The 20,236-nt window shown below is 57.8% G+C and overlaps 5 protein-coding genes across 5 annotated transcripts; 2 read left to right on the top strand and 3 right to left on the bottom strand.

Moving 5' to 3' along the window:
* Window positions 1-17: 17 nt before the first annotated feature.
* B0H18DRAFT_1218689 (uncharacterized protein) lies at window positions 18-1,923 on the bottom strand (the record flags this gene model as incomplete). The annotated part of the gene is made up of 7 exons (XM_048036709.1): window positions 1,647-1,923; window positions 1,568-1,590; window positions 913-1,519; window positions 769-860; window positions 507-690; window positions 150-361; window positions 18-83 (listed from the first exon to the last, which is right to left on the bottom strand). Exons 3-7 carry the CDS (start codon window positions 1,454-1,456, stop codon window positions 18-20), a joined length of 1,098 nt encoding a protein of 365 aa, XP_047884705.1. The 5' UTR covers window positions 1,457-1,519; window positions 1,568-1,590; window positions 1,647-1,923.
* Window positions 1,924-2,084: 161 nt separating this feature from the next.
* B0H18DRAFT_1110499 (uncharacterized protein) lies at window positions 2,085-4,170 on the top strand (the record flags this gene model as incomplete). Its single annotated transcript, XM_048032769.1, has 10 exons — window positions 2,085-2,097; window positions 2,150-2,259; window positions 2,381-2,503; window positions 2,558-2,689; window positions 2,745-2,843; window positions 2,898-2,975; window positions 3,027-3,104; window positions 3,163-3,249; window positions 3,298-3,919; window positions 3,980-4,170. The coding sequence occupies 10 exons, from the start codon at window positions 2,085-2,087 to the stop codon at window positions 4,150-4,152; spliced, it is 1,515 nt and encodes a 504-aa protein (XP_047884704.1). The 3' UTR covers window positions 4,153-4,170.
* A 9,675-nt stretch (window positions 4,171-13,845) lies between these two features.
* B0H18DRAFT_1065971 (uncharacterized protein) lies at window positions 13,846-14,109 on the bottom strand. The gene has a single exon (XM_048031180.1). The coding sequence runs from the start codon at window positions 14,101-14,103 to the stop codon at window positions 13,921-13,923; it is 183 nt and encodes a 60-aa protein (XP_047884703.1). The 5' UTR covers window positions 14,104-14,109; the 3' UTR covers window positions 13,846-13,920.
* Window positions 14,110-14,680: 571 nt separating this feature from the next.
* On the top strand, window positions 14,681-15,639 carry B0H18DRAFT_1065967 (uncharacterized protein). Its single transcript, XM_048031179.1, has 2 exons — window positions 14,681-15,159; window positions 15,238-15,639. Exons 1-2 carry the CDS (start codon window positions 14,799-14,801, stop codon window positions 15,381-15,383), a joined length of 507 nt encoding a protein of 168 aa, XP_047884702.1. The 5' UTR covers window positions 14,681-14,798; the 3' UTR covers window positions 15,384-15,639.
* Window positions 15,640-16,431: 792 nt separating this feature from the next.
* On the bottom strand, window positions 16,432-18,112 carry B0H18DRAFT_1065965 (uncharacterized protein; the record flags this gene model as incomplete). Its single annotated transcript, XM_048031178.1, has 1 exon — window positions 16,432-18,112. A coding segment is annotated over exon 1 (1,464 nt), but the record flags the coding sequence as incomplete, so codon positions are not given.
* Window positions 18,113-20,236: the final 2,124 nt, after the last annotated feature.

The raw sequence follows: 20,236 nt of genomic DNA, 5'->3' as shown, positions 1-20,236 counted from the left end.
CGCCGCGAGTGTTGGATTCAGGTGTCCTCCTGGAGGACATCGATGGGCCCCCGAACTCCACTAACCACGCTTCCTGTCAGCGACTAAATGGATAGATGCGACCTGCATCATCAGCACACAATACGAGAATGAGACGTACATGCACTTACGAATGTCGGCGACGTCCCGGCAGGACCCTTCGTCTTCCTCGTACGCACGGGCTTCTGCTGGACCTCAGAGCTGGGCCCAGCCTCCGCGTTCTCCTGAGGCGCCGGCGTAACGGCCGGCGGTTGTTGACCGCCTTCTGCGCCTTCTTGCCAGCCTTCTTGGCGATGGTTGTCGGTCGCCGAGAAGGTGTACCCGCCGTCGAGAGCTGCGCCGGCTGCCGTGAGACGTGACCGAGGCAGTGTCAGCCCGGTCGAGCTCGTCGTCAGTCGTGGGCGGAGCTTCCGCCTCGCTTTGCGGCTCGTCGGTGCCCTCGGACTCTGTGCCAGAGCCGGCCGAGGATCGTCTCTTCGAGCCCTTACGCCCGCGGGACTTCTTGGGCTTAAACGTGCCCTCGGTGTCGATGGGCTCGCACTTCACCTTCTTGACGTTGCAATAGTCGCATGCCGGCGGTGGGTCCTTCATGGTGCCGTCCTTCTTGAATTCGTAGCCGTCCGGTGTTGAGATATAGCATGGGAAACCCTTGCATTGTGTGCACGGGTCGGGCTGCGTAAGATGTGAGTCGCGATGACACCAGGGCGGTATGAAACTTGCCTTCTCACGCCGGTGGACGAGCTGCCGAACCTTCCCCTCCACGTACTCCATCTCGAACTTGGCCCGCTCGCCGTGGACCTCCTCTGTCTTCTTCACGAGGATGCCCTTCGGCGGCTTTGAGCCTGGTATAGATGACGGTTAGAGTCCAACAATGGCAAGCTGAACACGACGTACCTTTTGCCCGCTTTTTCTTCGGGCGTTCCTCCTCATCCATCTCCTCCTCCTCTTGCTCGGTCTCCTCGTCCAGATGTCCAGCCGCCCGCTCGTTGTCGCCTTGCTCATCCTCGGGTGATCGCGCGCGCTGTTTGCCCTTTGATTTGCGCGTAGGAGTCGGCGCCCGCTTGCGCTTGGTACCCGACGATTCGGTCCGTCCAGGGCCCGGCTTCTTCTTGCTCGACGCGGTGTTTCTAGTCTTGCGAGGTGGGGTCTTCTCGACCTCGTCGACATCCATCCCGTCCTCCTTCACCGGGACCTCCTCCTCACCGTCGGAATCCGCCGCTAAGTCCTGGAAGCGCACCGTCGTCGAAGGCTGACGAGACGGGCCGGGAACGGGGGTCGGCGAGCGAGGGCGTTCAGGGAGGCCAGACGGCGCACGAGGATTGCGCCACGCCGAGGTGAGGACCCGTGGATCGTCCGGACGGATGCGGGACAGTTTGAGGCCTTCCCTCGGCGAGTGGTCCAGCTCGAGAATCGCTGAGAGCAGGAACAGCGGCACCATCGGCCGCTGCTCGGGAGGCTCGCCCGCCGTCCGACCGCTCACAACTGCATGGACCGCCCCGTACTACCACAAACGTCAGGGACCGAAAGAGCGATATATGTGCGTACTTACCACACATCAATGAACTCTCCAAGCTACAGGTGAATGGTTAGATTCCTGGACGAGCTTACATGAAGCCCTGGGTACTCACAATCTCCTCTGCCAGCGCCGCCTCATCCTCCTGCCTCACCAAACCATTCCCCATCATCTTCAGCAGCTTGGCGTTCGTGATTTCCAGGAAATGATTGAGGTGGGGGCGAGGCATTCTTAGGCCGGCAGGAGCCGGCGCGGTTGCTGACGTGGCGGGGGTGGTAGACGCGGCAGACATGGCAAAGCAAAAATCGAGCAGGGGCCGAAGCAAGCGTGGAGGTGCAGCGGAGAGGAGCCGGGATGAGAGAACGCGACGGTGAACGCGGAGACAAAGGAAGAAGAGCGCCGGCGATCACGAACTTAGCAGCCACACTGCAGCCACACGGCTCACGTGACTCCGGTTATGCCGCGGGAGCGCTAATGGGCGATCAACTTGGTGATCGCTCGCCACACCTCTTCCTCCTGACCACTTGCGTATCCTCAACCCATCGTATCGACAATGGCCAAGCAAGGTATGTCCCCGGCCCAATCGCCGGGGCCTACCACTCACAACTCTTCTTCCAGCCTCTCGCAAGAAAACCGGCGGCCGTGACGTGTCAACTCGTCGGCAGGGATCGCGTGGCGGCCGGAACGCCCGCCAAGCATCGAGAAGCCCAATCGGGCTTGATGATGAGGTACGTACCGCCGCGATCTGCTCATCACGCTCCAGTTGACGCATCCTCGGTAGCCGATTCACCCTGCGCCGGGTCCCAATGTTCACGGAGCAATACGGGTGCCGGTCACAGTGGCGGGCAGGCTGTCCCCGGCCGACTATTCAGCATTCCGAAGGAAGAGCCCGGCCGACTCTTCAACATTCCCAAGGAAGAGCCCGGCCGACTTTTCAATATTCCGAAGGAAGAACCTGCAGATGCGATTCTGGTATGTGGACTCATGCCGAGTAATTGAGCAATACTAACCTCCGCTACCTACCAGCCAATTGCCACCCACGCAGCATCCGGCCGGAATGTTCACGGACCGAGGACAGATGCCGGTGGCAGTGGGGAACCAATCGCCCCGGGCAAGTTCTTCAACATTCCAAAGGAAGAGGATGTGGAGATGGCCGTGGTACGTGTATTCTCGCCGAGCAGTTCAGCCTCATACTGACGGAAGCTGCTGCTAGCCTATTGCAGGTCCAGAGCGTGCTCGCTCGGCGTCGGTGGCTCCACGCCTATTTGGAATCCCGATGGAAGTTGATTCGGACGTTGGTACCGACGAGAAGGTGAGTCTCGGTTGAATGTTGACGGTGTGCATGTACTCACCAACATGCGCATAGGTGCCTGTCGAGTCGCCGCTGGCGACGGTGAGAAGGGGAGGAAGCTTGTTCGGCATCCCAACGGAGGATGAGATACCGGTAAGTTCAATGGTCTGTTCACAATGATTTTCGCTTATTTCCTGCCAGCAGGACATGGATCCGCTTGTCGCGAAGATGTTGGCAACAACACTAGCATCGCGGGCCGGGAGCTCCGTTGCACGTAGTGAGGTGTGTCATACCCACCGTTGCCCGAGCAAAGCAGATACTCACATTGCGCTCGGTGTAGTCGCCGCAAGAGCGTGTGCCCGCCGAGGTGGATGGCCGTGCGCACAGCCGGAAGTTATTCAACATCCCGATGGAAATCGCTGATGAGGTAAGTCCCGGCACTCACTCGGAGCAGCCAGAAACTCACTGCCGGTAGACCGCCACCGACGATCATGAGGGGTCCATTCCGCCGGGCCCGCCGAGCAAGGGAACGGACGAGCCGGCCGACGCTCAGAAGATACAAGCTGACGAACCGGCTGGGCGTGGCGCAAGGGCCGCAAGCTGCGAGTCCGACGTCGTGATCACCGGATACACGCCCGCACCACTGACGCACGCCAGGAACGACTCCGACATCGAGATCACGGATGACCGACCGGACAACAGGAGCACTTCGAGCGGCCGACGCCCTGATGGTAAGGCCCTCCGGGCGCCAGCCTTCCCTGAATTTTCAGGGTATAAGAAAAGCGCACCGGTGGGCCCAAGCTTCGGCGAACTCGGTTGGGTGCCACCGCCTTGGAGGCGTGACATCAGCCACTCGGACGGGGTTGCGGTATCCCCGGAGTCGGGGAGCAACGTGCTTGGAGGCGGTAGCCCCAGCACAGGTGAGGAAGAAGGCACCCGCAAGGACAAAGGAAAGTCCCGCGAGTTGCCCGCCGAGCCTGACAGGATGGTCCCTGCCAACATTACCAGCACCCTTGCTCCACACCATGAGCAAGACGCTGCATTTTTCACCTTCGATCCCACTGCGACGAATGTGTTCAATCCGGCTCCGGAAACCAGTACGTACTCAATTCATTTGCTCATACATGGACACGCTGACATCCATTTCTTTGTGTCAGATGGCGGTCTGACCGGCGCCATGTCGTCACGAGTGCTGGAGTTGGCCGCCGAGCGTGCCGCGGTGATGGCACACATCGATTCGTTGTTGGCACTCCAGCGCGCAAACAACCAAAACAGGGCGGCAGTAGCGTGGGTGAAGGAATGGTATCGCGAGGCGAGTGGTTCACGGTAGACAGATTTGTAATGCTCTGTACGACCGCCGTTGTTCAATGCATCACATACCTCGGCTGCAAAAATTAACTGGCCGTACCTACGTGAGTTGCACTCGCCGGCCGGACCGTCAGAATCCACGGCCCGAGGTTGGTACCTTCATCCATGTATGAGGCGATACCTGAGTCGCATTCGCCGGCCGGACCATCAGAATCCACGGCCCGAGGTCGGTACCATACAACGCCGAGGCCGGTACCTTCATCCATCACTGGGGCGATACCGAAGTCGCATTCGCCGGCCGGACCGTCAGAATCCACGGCCCGAGGTTGGTACCTTCATCCATGTATGAGGCGATACCTACGTCGCATTCGCCGGCCGGACCGTCAGAATCCACGGCCCGAGGTCGGTACCTTCACCCATAGTTGTGACAATACCTAAGTCGCATTCGCCGGCCGGACCGTCAGAATCCACGGCCCGAGGTTGGTACCTTCATCCATGTATGAGGCGATACCTACGTCGCATTCGCCGGCCGGACCGTCAGAATCCACGGCCCGAGGTCGGTACCCTCATTCATACAGAGCCGAGGCCGGTACCTTCATCCATCACTGGGGCGATACCGAAGTCGCACTCGCCGGCCGGACCGTTAGAATCCACGGCCCGAGGTCGGTACCTTCATCCATCCCTGTGGCTATACCTAAGTCGCATTCGCCGGCCGGACCGTTTGAATACACGGCCCAAGGGCGGTACCCTCATCCACACATGGGACCATCCCTGAATCCCTGGTGGACCGCCACCGGCCGGACCGTTGGGAATGGTGTATTATATATGGTGGCTGTAGCCCCGGACATCTGGATTGATAACACCGGCCGGACCGTTGGACACCATGCCTGCTGGTGACCGACCGCACCGTCTAACTCATGGGTGTCGTCCCTAAGCTCCGACCGGAGCCCCCACCCATGATCACCCCACTCGCTCCGGCCGCACCGTCCATTGAGAACATGCTGAATTCCCGGCCGCCACGTTGAGAATCAATGCTCAACGGCCGCCACGTTGGAATTCAGGGTTCATAGTGGAACCGGCTCCGGGCCAATCGTTTGATACGGGTCGGTCGGTACTCGGCCGGACCGCTAGAAGCCCGAGACGTGCAGCCCGGCCGGACCTCTGTATACGGCAGGTTACCTGCTCCGGCCGAGCCCGGGCCTACCGTTAGAAACGGGCCAAATGCACTCCGGGTGGACCGTTAGTAACGGTCAAGTTCCACTCAGTAATGTGGATAAGACTGATATCGCGAACTACCGCCCTATTACACTCTTGAATACGGACTACAAGCTATACACGAGCCTAATGAGTGGGAAATCACGTTTCGAACGGTCCACCCGGAGTGCATTTGGCCCGTTTCGAACGGTGTACCCGGGCTCGGCCGGAGCACTCCGGGTCTACCGTTTGGAGCGGCCGCCGCCAGCAACGAACCGGCCGGAGGGAGGGTGGTGGTTTGGAATGGTCCGGCCGGAGTGTTGGGTAACGTTCCGGCCGGAGCTCTGGTGAACGTACCGGCCGGAGGCCTCGAGAAATATGGGTTTCCTACGGTGCGGCCGGACTGTTATCCAACGTTCCGGCCGGAGCTCTGGTCAACGGTCCGGCCGGAGGCCTCGAAAAATTTACGTTTCCTACGGTCCGGCCGGACATATACCCAATGTTCCGGCCAGACCTTTGATCAGTGTCCCGGCCGGAGGCCTCAAAAATTTGGGCTCTCAACGGTCCGGCCGGGCTCATCACTAACGGTCCGGCCGGAGCACTCAGCAATGATTCAGCCTGGCCAGGGGTTGGTTTCGGACGTCTGGCCGGCCCCCAGGTGAAATGGTCCGGCCGGGCAAAATCCCAACTTCCAATGTGAACAGGCCGGCCGGAAGCCTTGCAAAATCTGGGCTGTAAATGGTCCGGCCGGGCTAGTTTCTAACCATCCAGCCAGACCCCAGATGAACCGACCGGCCAGGCTTCTCCCAGCCAGACCCCTGATACACTAGTAATATAACAACAAGAATTGTTAGTTGTAACAACCAAGCTCAATATTTAACCACCAAGCCCAGAGATGAGCCACCAAGCTCGGTATCAAACCACCGAGCTCAATAGTGAGCCACTGAGCACAGTATTGAACCACCGAGGTTAAACAGCTAGGCTCGGTGGCCGAGAAAAATTGGCCGGGCTCGGCGCCGAGGATTAATGGCCGAGGCTCGGGCCGAGGTTTTGAGCGCCGAGCTCGGGCCGAGGTTTCGAGCGCCGAGCTCGGTGAAAACCGCCGAGGTCAGTATCAAAGCATTGAGCTCAGTGTTAAGGGGCCCAGTTAAAGGGCCGAGCTGAGTGTTCAATGACCGAGTTTGTTGTTGAAGCACTGAGCTCGGAAATGGCCGAGGTTAAACCACCGAGCTCGGTGAAAAACGGCCGGGCTGTCAGATTGCCATATAAGGAAATTTGGTATCATCTGGTAGCCCTTCATTCACAGAGTACAGTATATGTTCCCTAGTGTACAGAGATGCCTAGTTAGGTCAGAGAATACAAAATAAAAAATGCTCACAGGCTTCTCTGAGAACGTACTATTCAATTCCTGAGGCCAGTTTTCTTTTCCCACAATGTTTGACTATCTAGAATGTGCTATTTCAATGCACAGACTACATCCCCAACAGGAATAGTCTTATTCTTTGAAGCTGAATGCAGGACAGGAGATAAGGGGTATACATGTTGGATAATGATGTTCACTCCCTGCAGCCAACATTCTTTCCAAATAGTGTTTGACTATCTAGAATGATTCATTTCCTCACAATGAGTGAGTCCTCCAAAGGAATAGTCTTATTCACACAAGCTGAATGCAGTACAGAGTTAAGGGAATCTGGTCTCATATGAGTATCACTCAATTTGAACAATGCTGATCATCACTTCTGTATCCATGCATGATATAGCTGAAGAGTCTATACATTGGACAGATGTGTCGCATTTTGCTCTGGCTGGCCTAGGACAGTGCACCGGCCGGACCGTTTGCTACGAGCAATGGCCGGCCGGACCATTGGCAATGAGCATTGTCCGGCCGGACCATTACCAATGGAGAGATGTTTATGTGGCCAGTGCAATGCGCATGGGTGCACATCACAGTTTGATACAGACAATCATTCAAAGCAGGCCCCATCATGACACAATAATGCATGTTCCCCTTAGCTCCATGCTCAGTTCAGCTAGGAAGAATAAGACTATTCCTCTTGAGGACTTTGCTGTTCATGTTGGATTAAGCCATTCTAGTTTGTCAAACATTGTGGGCAAAGCATATTGGCTTTACAAAGTAAACATAGTTCACATGTATCCCACTCCACCCTTGACACCTTAACTCTGTACTGCATTCAGCTTGTGTGAATAAGACTGTTCCTTTGGAGCACTTACTCCATGTGAGTAAATGAACCACTCTAGATGGTGAAACCCTATTTGGAAAGAATATTGGCTGCAGGAACCAACATTCAAGTCAGACATGCATATCCCATACCTATATGCCCCTTATCTCTTGTCCTGCATTCAGCTTCAAAGAATAAGACTATTCCTGTTGGGGATGTAGGCTGTGCATTGAAATAGCACATTCTAGATGGTCAAACATTGTGGGAAAAGAAAACTGGCCTCAGGAGTTGAATAGTATGTTCTCAGAGAAGCCTGTGAGCATTTTTTATTTTGTATTCTCTGACCTAACTAGGCATCTCTGTACACTAGGGAACATATACTGTACTCTGTGAATGAAGGGCTACCAGATGATACCAAATTTCCTTATATGGCAATCTGACAGCCCGGCCGTTTTTCACCGAGCTCGGTGGTTTAACCTCGGCCATTTCCGAGCTCAGTGCTTCAACAACAAACTCGGTCATTGAACACTCAGCTCGGCCCTTTAACTGGGCCCCTTAACACTGAGCTCAATGCTTTGATACTGACCTCGGCGGTTTTCACCGAGCTCGGCGCTCAAAACCTCGGCCCGAGCTCGGCGCTCAAAACCTCGGCCCGAGCCTCGGCCATTTATCCTCGGCGCCGAGCCCGGCCAATTTTTCTCGGCCACCGAGCCTAGCTGTTTAACCTCGGTGGTTCGATACTGTGCTCAGTGGCTCACTATTGAGCTCGGTGGTTTGATACCGAGCTTGGTGGCTCATCTCTGAGCTCGGTGGTTCAACTCTGAGCTCGGTGGTGGTTAAATATTGAGCTTGGTTGACACAACCTTGGTTGTTTTCCAGCTGAGCTCGGTGGTTAACAATTCTTGTTGTTATATCACCGGCAGATCAAACCTGAGGTGTCTGGCTGGTTTGGGAGAAGCCCGGCCGGTCTGTTCATCTGGGGTCCGGCTGGCTGGATGATTACAAACTAGCCTGGCCAGATTGTTTACAGCCCAGATTCCGCAAGGCTTCTGGCCGGATGTTTGGAAGGTGGAATTTTGCCCGGCCGGACCATGTCATCTGGGGTCCGGCCAGAAGGTTAGATATCAACCCCGGTCCTGGCCGGAACATTGAGAACCCAAATCTTTGGAGGCCTCCAGCCGGACCATTGCTGAGTGCGCCGGCCGGACCATTGCTGAGTGCTCCGGCCGGACCGTTGAGAGCCCAAATTTTCGAGGCCTCCGGCTGGGACACTGATCAAAGGTCCGGCCAGAACATTGAATATGTGTCCAGCCGGACCGTAGGAAGCCTAAATTTTTCGAGGCCTCCGGCCGGACCGTTGACCAGAGCTCCGGCCGGAACGTTGGATAACAGTCCGGCCGCACCGTAGGAAACCCATATTTCTCGAGGCCTCCGGCCGGTACGTTCACCAGAGCTCCGGCCGGAACGTTACCCAACACTCCGGCCGGACCATTCCAAACCACCACCCTCCCTCCGGCCGGTTCGTTGCTGGCGGCGGCCGCTCCAAACGGTAGACCCGGAGTGCTCCGGCCGAGCCCGGGTACACCGTTCGAAACGGGCCAAATGCACTCCGGGTGGACCGTTCGAAACGGTCAAGTTCCACTCAGTAATGTGTATACACAAAGGCACTCACCATTAAGTTAGCCAAGGCAGCACCCGACCTGATACACATATCACAAGCCGGCTTTATACCGGGTCGACAAATACATGACCACACGCAACTCACCCGCATGGTCATGGAATACGCCGCCATGGCAGACCCAACAGAAGACGAAGACGGCATGATCGTGGCCCTAGACCAGGAAAAGGCGTATGATAAAATCACGCACAACTACCTGTGGACAACCCTGCGAAAATTTAACATACCAGAGTCCTTCATCCAGTCAGTGAAGACACTCTATGAAAACGCTGAAACCCGTGTTATGGTGAACGGCTTCCTCAGCGCGCCATACAAAGTGTCAAGAGGTGTACGACAGGGAGACCCCCTTTCATGCCTCCTGTTCGACTTAGCAATTGAGCCTCTCGCAGCAACACTGCGCGCATCAAACCTACAAGGATACAACATACCAGGTGCAAATGAGCGGCTAATAGCGACGCTGTTCGCAGATGACACCACCACTTTCCTAAAGAAGGGTGATAGCTTCGCCAACCTGAATAACATACTTGATACATGGTGTGCCGCATCAGGCGCAAAGTTCAACAAAGATAAAACAGAGGTCATACCTATAGGAGCACCCGAATATCGACTGCACCTGATCCAAACACGCAAACCCGACCCCACGAAGGAGCCACTACCCGACCATATACACATTGCCCAAGAGGGAGAAGCTGTACGTATCCTCGGTGCATGGTACGGAAACGGCATAAGTGAAACTTCGGTCTGGACGCCGACCCTCGAAAAACTAGATGCCACGCTGGAAAGATGGGCAACGCAAAAACCTACAATGGAAGGGCGTAAACATATTACACAAATGCACATAGGAGGCATGACTCAATACCTCACCAAAGTACAGGGGATGCCGAAACACGTTGAGAAACGACTCGAGCGCCGAATCCGAACATTCATGTGGGGGGACAAGAAACAAACTCCGGTGAACACCGAAACCCTGTATGCTCCCACAAATATAGGCGGACGAGCAGCCTTAGACCTAGTAACAAGGAACGAAGCCATCACGCTCACCTGGATCAAGGACTACCTCAACTTCGGCCCTAATCGCCCACTCTGGGCCTTAGTCGCAGACGCAATCCTCGCACCATCAGGAAAAACACTTTGGGCCCCCAAGAAAGCGCCCAATCTCACAAGTGTTGAAAAGCGCTTCGGAGAGCTTCCGCTGTCTCCGTGTGGCGTCCCTTAATCCTCGGGCCCGGTATGCGCTGTACCCAGTCTCTATTCAGAGGGACTGTCTACACGTAGCATACATGGGGCGATGAGGATGGTAAAGGACTGAGGTCTCGTAGGTGCGCTGGCGCGCCATACGAGCCCTCGAACAAACATGAACAAGCGTACAAGATAAGATATACCGTAACGGGAATATCCGTTACACCCTCCCCCACTGGACACGACCACGGGTCCCAGAGATAACCAGACAAATGAAAAGAAAGAAGGAATTGTACACACGACAACACAACGGTGGTAGTGATTGGCAATACAAGGGTGGTGCCATACTGTAGACAACGACAAACTACTTCGTGTCAGTGAGCAGCATGGCCGTCCACTCTCGTCATACATAACTCGATGGAGTTATGCAGCCTGCAATAGTGATGGCGACAGCTGTCGGCAACGAGAAAATGGTGACCTGTCACTGTGTCGAAGAACTGTGAAGTTCTCCAGACACATCGCGGACGATGGTGATAGGGATGTACCTCAAGCATGAAGCTCGATCTCTAATATGCCCCATGAGCCCGATGCGCGACCATGCTGGACACGACCGACGTGATTCTCAAATCACCGTCGACCTCCTCATCATGGACGTCGACGGAGAGGCCCAACGTCTGTGCGTGGGCTACAGACCGACCGGATACATCGGTCGAGCAGGCAAACTCGCCGATTGTACCGCGATGCATCGTCGTGCCGGGTGCGACTCGCAGGTCATCCCCCGGGCCGACTGTACCACTGTTGTATACAGTGACTGCCACGACAACCACATTGGTTGTCGTGGTCATCACGGGTGGTGATTGCGGGGTGGGGAATGGTGGCGCGAATAACGAGGGTACGTCCAATAAGGACGTACCTTTGCTTTTCGAGCTCGCAGGCTCGTCTTCTTCGCCTACACCGCACCCTTCCTCCTCTCCTTCTGCCTGACCTTCCTCGTCTGATTCTCCTGGTTCCGCATCCTCGTCCACATTTCCTCCATCCTTCCATTCCTCGCGCGATCTCCGGGGTGCATGCGAGGTCGCCGACTCGTGGCGCCTGTCGTAGTCGCCATGGGTGTCGAGGGCCGCGGGGAGGTCGATAGGGGTTAAAGTGTGGGTCCTTGGGAGCGAATCCTCGGCGAGAACTGTAAATTTCTCGCCGAGTTTAGGGTCGGAAAACCATTCTGGTCGGTCGGGGTCCGTAGGCGCCGGCTGCTGCACTACACTTAGTGCAGCAACTCGGTCACGGTCTTGAGCTCGCGCGTCCGTTAGGGCTACGCAATCGTCGAGCTGCGCCGTCGCCGGGGCGCTTGGTTCACAACGAGAGTGGTGGTCGCTCAACCGGTCGAGGTCGAGGTCGCATCGCAGGCTTCCCAGCTGAACCGTGAATGGTTCAGCTGTCTTGACGGGACCGGGGGCTTGCACTTCCTGTTGGGAGTGCAAGTCTTCTGGACGGGCGGCCGCGCGTGAGTGGGTACCATCAGGGACGGAAGCGATGCCGTTCCACGACCCTGTCAGTTGAACTACTGCGGGTTCAACTGCACCGGATGTTCGCACTTCCGTGATGTAGTGCGGACCGTCTTGATGCGGGGCCGGGCATAACCTGTCGCTGCCAGACGGAAGGTCGAGGAATTCACGGAAGAGGTCGTCGGGGTCATCCCGCAGCTCGGCCAGTTGTACCACTGGTGGTTCAACTGCGCTGAAGCAGCCAGGGACCCGTACTTCCGCGGGGACGTACAGGCTGTCCTGCGCCGTGCGACTAGCCAACGGGAGGTCAGTAATGATCGGAGGATGGTGATCACTGACGCCGTGTACGTCAAGCGGCGGGCTAGACGTACACGCCACATCGCGTGCAGTCAAGGTTGAATTGGGCACGTTGGGCATGCATCGCTGCATGTCCATCGTGCCGCCTTGCGAATTGGAGGTTATGACCGCGAGGTCGTCCCCTAGCGTAGGTATGCTCTCTTGCAGAGCGGGCCTGATCCCGGGCAAGGAGGATGTCGAGATGGGTACGTCCATCAGGGGCGTACCTTCATTTCTCGATCCTTCGTGCTGGTCGGTAGCGTGTACGTCAAGCCTTGAGCTCGGCATACTCGCTATCCGATGGTCGGTGATGGATGGGTGGGGCACGTCGGACGTGCGAGACTGCATGTCCGCCGTGTCGTCTTGCCAGATGGGGAGCCCGTGGACGACCTGGAGGTCGTTCCCTAGCACAGTCGTACCTTTTTGCGGAGCGGACGGTACGACTTTGCAGTCGTACCTGGGGACAGCAACGCCATCTTCGTGGCCTCCCATGCGCACGACAAATGTTCCGTTTGTCGCTGCAGCTCTGGGCACGTCCGTTGTTACGCAGGGCACGTCGGACGTGCAGTTCTGCGTGTCCACCGTGTCGCCGTGCGTACTGCCCGGTACAACCTGTAGGTTGTACCAGGGCCTGTGCGTGCGATGTGCGTGGCCAACAGAGCGTACGACGACCTTCACGTTCGTCAATACGCCTGTTGGCGCGGTCATAGGTGGCGGCGAGTGTGGCACGTCGGACGTGCCGTGCTGCGCGTCCGTCGTGCTGTTGTGCACTGACAAGGGTACGACCCGCGGGTCGTTCCCTAGGGCTGCTGTCGCTGGCGGGGGTACTGGCACAGGCGGAGGCGAGTCGGGTACGTCCAGTGAGGGCGTACCTGCGATTTGTGAGCCTTCTTGCTCGCTTTCTCTACTCGCCCCGCACCCTTCCTCCCTCTCTCCCTTCGTGCCTTCCTCGCACCCTTCTCGTTCCTTCGGGATCTCCTCGCAGCCTCCACGATTCGCGTTCCTCGTGGTCCTCTCGGTCTTACGGCTCGGCGCTGGGCTTGAACGCGCGGTGTTCAAGTCCTGAGTCGCGCGGCTGGGTTGCGTGTCACCAGAGTCGCGGTAGTGGTCGCCAAAATCAAGGCGCGAGACGAGGGGAAAGAGACGAGGAGCCGGGGAAGAATAGGGTGGTGATCTGGTACCGCGAGGTACCAGTTCGTTGGTCGCCTCTGACTGAACTGGCAGCAGTTCAGCCAGGCAGTCGCGAACGCGAGTTCGCACTCGCGTTGGGACGGCACGCGCGTCTGGTTCGCCAGACGGGCGCTCGATGTGGCTGCCCAGAGAGTGGAAGGGGTCGAGAACGAGGGTTCGGTGGTGGCGGTCGAGCGTAGTGCGGTAGGCGCTAGCGCTCGGGTCGCTCTCCACGGGCTCGTGACACCCAACGCCTGTAGCGTTGAGCACGTCGCGCGTCGCGTCGAGCAGGCTGCTCGTCATGGCGCGCACGTCGATCGACACAAATAATATATTTCTTGTGTCGCGGCTCATTTCTGAGCTCGCGACGAGTGTATCTACGCACGCGGGCTCGTTCCCGCTGTACACAGTACTGTTGTAGTACTGTGTGCCTATACCCTCCCGAGCGCGGAGATGCGTCGACTCGACGCACCACTCGTTCGGCTCGGATGCGAGCTCGATGACGGACGTGTCTTCGAGCTCGGCGCGTGCATCATCCTTCGGGGTGATGCCTAGCTTCGTCGCTTGGGCCGGGGCACCTCGGGATGGCAGTGCCTCCAGTTGGCATTGAGCAGACCCGACGGCGGTCTCGGGCTGCTCAGAGCGCTGTGCGTACCCGGCTTCGCCTTGGCGAATGACGGGTCCCGGTACGACCTGAAGGTCGTCCCGAGATGTGATCGTGCTGTCCTCTCCATGATCACTTGTGATCATGAAGGCGGAGATGAGGAGACGGTGGCCCGACGAGCCGTGGGTGTTGCGCGCGACAGGTTCTTCGTTCACCGTGACGCTCGCTAGCGTGGGCACGGACACGAGTACGGTTGCAGCAGGCGTCGAGGTAAGTACGTCCGCCGAGGGCGTACTTGTACTTCTCGACCCTCTGTACCAGTGCTTGCCGGTAGCGTGTATATTGAGCCATGAGTTCGACGTACCCTCTACGTCGCGACCGTCGTTCGTGACCGAGCAGGGTACGTAGATTGTGGGATGGCGCACGGTCGTCGTCTCGCTTTGCCATTTGAAGAGTACGACCGCGAGGTCGTACCGTAATGGGAGTGGAGACGGTAGCGAGGAACTCGAACGCTCGGGTACGACCTGAAGGTCGTTCTGGAGCATGATGGTATTGTGTTCGTGGCCAGCGGTGCGCACGACAATCTCCGTGTTCGTTGATACGCACGCTGGCTCAGGCGATGGCAATATAACTGGTGGGGCGTTGGGTACGTCCAGTATGGGCGTACCTTCAAGTTTCGAACCCGCTACTCGACAGCTAATGAAAGCTGTCTGGGAAACGTCGGACGTGCAGCGCTGCGCGTCCGCCGTGTCGCCTTGCAGGTTGGATGGTACGACCGCGAGGTCGTCCCGTATCGCAGGTGTACTGCCTCGAGAAGTGGCGGGTATGACCCTTAGGTCATACATGCCATTGTCGTGGCCTACAGTGCGCACGACGAGGTTGTTGTTCGTTGCTACGCCCGTTCGCGAGGGTACTGACGATAGCATATGCGGAGAGTTGGATACGTCCAGCATGGACGTATCTTCGAGGTCTGAGTCTGCTACCCGATGGCGGGTGGAGGCTGTACGGGGCACGTCGGACATGTATTGCGGCGTGTCCGCCGTGTCACCTTGTAGCATAGACGGTACGGCCGTGAGGTCGTCCCGTAGTGCCAGTGTGCTGCCTTGTGAAACGAAGGGTACGACCATCAGGTCGTCCCGCAACACGAAAGTGCCGTCTTCATGGCCTGCGGCACGCACAACGACCTCTGTGGTTGTCGATACGTGAGCCGGCGTGGGCGCCATGGCATGACGTATTGATCTAGGTACTTCCGTCGAGGGCGTACCTTCACTGATCGATCCTTCGTGTGGGTCGGTCATGACAGGTCGGGACAAGGCGGGCACGCAGCACCGTGCATCCGCCGTGTCGTCTTGCGAAGTGGACGGAACGACCGCGAGGTTGTCCCGCAACGTGTACCTGCCGTTTCCGTGACCAGTAGTGCGCACGACGGCCTTCTCGTTCGTCGACATGCACACTGGCTCGGGTACTAGCGAGAGAACCGGGGAAGGACTGGGTGCGTCCAGTATGGACATACCATCGAGCTTCGAGTTCGCTACGCGACGGCTGGTGAATGCTCGATGGGGCACTTCGGACGTGCAATGCTGCGCGTCCGCCGTGCCGCCTAGCGGAATAGACGGTACGACCGCGAGGTCGTCCCGTGTTACAGGCATACCGCCTCGAGGGGCGGGGGTACGACCCTTAGGTCGTCCCGCAACACATACATGCCATCTTCGTGGCCAGCAGTGCGTACGACGGACTTCTCGTTCGTCGATACGCCTGCTGGCGCGGGCATTGGGGATGGAGGTATCGAGACAGGTACGTCCATCGAGGACGTACCTTCACTGGTCGGTACAGTGTGCTGGTCGGTCAGCAAAGGTCGGGACGTGTCCGATATGCGGGACTGCACGTCCACCGTGTCGCTTTGCGATGTTGGTGGTACGACCGTAAGGTCGTCCCGTAGCACAACCGGGGCGATGGGCACGACCATTAGGTCGTCCCGCAACGCGTACATGCCGTCTCTGTGGCCAGTAGTGTGCGCGGCAAGCTTCTCGTTCGTCGAAGTGCGCGCTGGCTTGGGTACTAGCGAGAAGACCGGCGGAGGATTGGGTACGTCCAGTATGGGCGTACCCTCGAGCTTGAAGCCTTGCTGCTGGTCGGTAGCATGCACGTCGAGCGAACGGTTCGGCGTACTCGCTACGCGACGGTTGGTGCAGGATAGACGGGACACGTCGGGTGTGCAACACTGCGCCTCCGCCATGTCGCCTGGTAGAATGGATGGTACGACCGCGAGGTCGTCCCATACCGCGGGCGTACTACCTCGAGAAGCGGAGGGTACAACCCTCAGGTCGTCCCGCAACGCATACGTGCCGTCTTCATGGCCTGCGACACGCACGACGACCTCTGTAGTCGTCGATACGTGTGCCGGTGTGGGCATTGGAGAAGGAGGCGGTGGCGAGTGGGATACGTTCACCAAGGGCGTACCTGCGTTTATTGAGCCTCTCTGCTCGTCTTTCATGCTCGCCCCGCACCCTTCCCCCTCCTTCCTTTTCCTGATTTCCTCGCATTCTCCTCGCTCCGTGTCTCCCGTGTTTCGCGCAGCCTGGTTGCCTGGTGCTGGGCTTGCACGCAGGTCGTGCGAATCCTGGATCGTGCGACTGGGTTGTGTGTCGCCAGAGCCGCGATGGGTGTCGCCAGAGTCATGAGACTCGAGAGGAGAGTCTCCCGAGTCGAGATGCGAGACGCGAGGGCGGAGGGAGAGGATCGGAGAGGAAGGCCCTGGCGGTCTTGTACCGCGAGGTGCCAGGTCGTCGGAGGGGTTGCCGACCGCGAGGTGGCGGTCGGTACTGACCGGTCGATCCTTCAGCTGAACCGCGAAGGGTTCAGCTGTCCAAGGACAGTCCGCGGCTCGCACTTCCGTTGGGAAGTGCGAACCGGGTTGGAACGCGGTTGCACGCGGGCGGTGGCGGCCAGAGTGAAGGTCGAAGTGGCGGTTAGCATGGTGAGGAGTACTTCCAGCGCTAACGCTGAGAGTGCTCGCTCTCGGCGCGGGCGCGTGACGCTCGACGCGTTGAGTGTCGAGCTCGATGCTTGCCGCGTCGGGCACGTCGTCCGGCGCGATCATATATTTTGAGTCGCGGCTCATTTCTGAGCACGCGACATGTGGATCTACGAGCAGAAGCTCGCCTACATCCCAGGATGCGACGTAAGGTCGCGTCCCTATGCCTTCCCGGGCGTAGGGCCGAGTCGCCTTGTCGGACAACTGGGGCTTGGGCTCGGTCTCGGCGACGGCGGCGTCGTCGAACCGGGTGCGTGCACCACTCTTGATGGTGGTACCGAGTTTGGTCAGCTCACTGGGAGCAGTCGGAGACGGAGTCTCCGGACATCTCTGAGCAGTCTCGATGTCGGGCTCGATCTGCTCAGGACGCGGCCCCTTGGGCTCAGACGCGGGCTCAACAGCGGCAGCGCTGTCGATCTCTTTGCGCGCACCACTCGTCGGAGAGCTTTCCAGCTCCTGTGGCTCGATTGGAACAGGCGGAGTCGGGTTCTCCTGGCAGCTCTGAATGGGTTCGACCTTGGGCTCGAACAGTTCTGCGTGTGCTGTGCGTTCGACCTCGCGGTCGGACGGTGCCTGCTCCGCGAGTGCTCCGGACGAGTTCTCGGGGTCGGAGAGCTCAGTCTGGCAGGTCGTGCGACGGTGACGTCTGGACTCGTTGTCCTGCTCCACGGAGCGTCTGAGCGATGTAATAGCATCCTCTAGATGCTTCATCGAGTCATCGAGTGTCCGGAACCGCCTATCGGGGGTGGCTCGTGTCTCGACCGGGATACTCTTCAAGAACTTCGCAAAACTGCCAAGAATTCCATCCACCTTCGCATCGACCTTCGCGCGGTGGGCCTTCCGAGTACTACGCGAGTGCTTGGGAGAGTGGGTTGTCGATCCAGCCATCTTCTTGAGTGGTTGCGAAGTCGACTAGATTTTGATGTAAAGCATAGAAATTCGAAGTTTCCAGGTTGTTGCCTAGAGTAGATAGTCCCCAGAACAGAAGCTGTTCTGGAGCGCAAAAAAGTGTGGCGTCCCTTAATCCTCGGGCCCGGTATGCGCTGTAACCAGTCTCTATTCAGAGGGACTGTCTACACGTAGCATACATGGGGCGATGAGGATGGTAAAGGACTGAGGTCTCGTAGGTGCGCTGGCGCGCCATACGAGCCCTCGAACAAACATGAACAAGCGTACAAGATAAGATATACCGTAACGGGAATATCCGTTACACTCCGGAGGGCTGTGAGATTGCTTTGGGTCAATTGCTGCAGATCCGGTTCAGTACAATCGAACGGTAGACCTTTTAATCGCTTATCTGGTCTTTGAAACACATTGTAGATAGCCCACATGTACTTCAGATGGTGTATACATTCAATATCATATCCATACCCCATTGCACTGTTCTACAGCTAGATAAGGCACAAAAATACATACGGTTACAGCAAGTCATAATCCAACTACACTACCAGCGTTGCAGTACATTTCCCAGTCAGTGTGATACAATCGGACGTCATTCAGAAAGAGAAGAAGGGATTCAAAAAACTACTAGTCCTGCCCTATGAACCGGAACTCATCCCAGTCAAAGTACGGCAGCTCCCCTCCGAGTCATCCGTATCCGTCCCCGCCCCATCCCATTCATCATCGCTGCCGTCCGAGTCGCCGTCCTCCTCGATGTGACGTTCCGGCGCCGCCGGCACGAATCCTTGCTGGACGACCACCGTGCACCCAGGTTCACCAAAGGTGGGGCACTGCGCGATGATCCCCAGTGGGACCCCCGCATTACGACGCTCCATTGCGCTTCCATGTACTGGCGTGGAAGTGGAAGGTGGGGCCAGAGTACTGCTGGTCCATGAAGCAACGCTTCATGGAGCACAGCGGCTTCATCGGCTGCACGCCATGAGCGTAGCTGTGCACGCTCGGCGTCGTAACCACGTTGCTGAGCTTGAAGATGGGCGGGTGCTGCAGCGGTAAGGTGAGGCGGAAGCGGTACCTACCGCCTCCGAACATGATGGAGGTCGGGTAGAACGTCTCCTGTACGACGTTGTACACGTCGAATCCACCCCCGCCCAAGCAACGGCGCCGCTCCTCCCGGTCCTTCCACGGATTCAGGCCCGGAAAGACCTGCCACATGAGGGGCTGGTGGTCAGGACCCGGGATGTCGATCTCCAGCGCGAGCGGGCTGATCTCGCAGAGGAGCGGGAGGCTGATCGGCGGCGCGGCGTCCTGTATGGACCCACGTAGTATTTAGCTCAGTGGATACAGAAACTAAGCAACGCACGTACCTTGATGTAGAAGAATGCCTCCACCAGGGCAACCCTCGGTAGCCGTCCATTGACCGGCCCCCGCAATAGAGGCGGCACGCTCTGCTGGTTGGCGTAGAACTGCCGCACCGCCCCCAGGAAGACCCATCCCCCGAGCCTAATGGGGTCGTCATCCTGCGCCGTGGCGTCGACGTCCTGGAGAATGCGCCGCTGCGCGTCCACCGTGGGCTGAAGGAAGGGGTCAGCCTTCAGCATTTCGCAGACCGTGTGTTCGTGAGTGGCACACTTGACAAATGAAACGGTTAGAATTACCGCCTTACCAGAGTGAAAAGTCGCTTACATAGTTGAAGATCTCGCCTATGTGTGCCCTGTCCAGGCACATGACGGGGACGTGGGCGAGACCGGTCGTGGCGGGGCGCGTGCATCGCTTGGTACAATTGAACACCTCGACGACGTCGAGGCTGACGGTAGGAGAGCTCTGGGAAGCGATGATGTTGAGGAGTCTCTGATCGATACGCGTGATAGCCATAGTCGAATAAGCGGAGGGATGGGGCGGCAAGCGACTGAAGCAGTGATGAGCGACCGTAAGTGGTTGAAAGAGATGGAAGCGCGTGGGAGGCCGACGCGCGTCTTATCGCAATGAAGCGCCCGTGGCTGGCCCACGCGGTAGGAATAAGTAGAGATGTAATTTCGAGCGCGAGTACTCACATTTATGAAGAATAATTGTGTGATGCTGGATTGTGTACCTGTTCTGGGATTACTCTGACGTAGCGAAGCAGGTTTAAGCCCTTGACAAACGCTTGCAGCTCATTGATCGGCTCCAATATTTGAGAACAATTCATTTCATTCGTCACATTTACACGTCTCACTCACTAGATACATGGAACAAGAAGCCGTTTCGCCTGACCTCCCAGACCTCCACCTCCGAGCGCTGAAGCTCTCAGCGGCCCTCGCGCTCTCGACGTACGGGATCTCCTTGCCTCCTG

This window comes from Fomitopsis serialis (genome assembly GCF_022376445.1).
Source record: "Fomitopsis serialis strain Sig1Antser10 chromosome Unknown B0H18scaffold_393, whole genome shotgun sequence".
NCBI classification, from domain to species: domain Eukaryota; kingdom Fungi; phylum Basidiomycota; class Agaricomycetes; order Polyporales; family Fomitopsidaceae; genus Fomitopsis; species Fomitopsis serialis.
Note: the sequence above shows the minus strand (reverse complement) of the source record. Positions and strands in the feature narration are given on the sequence as shown.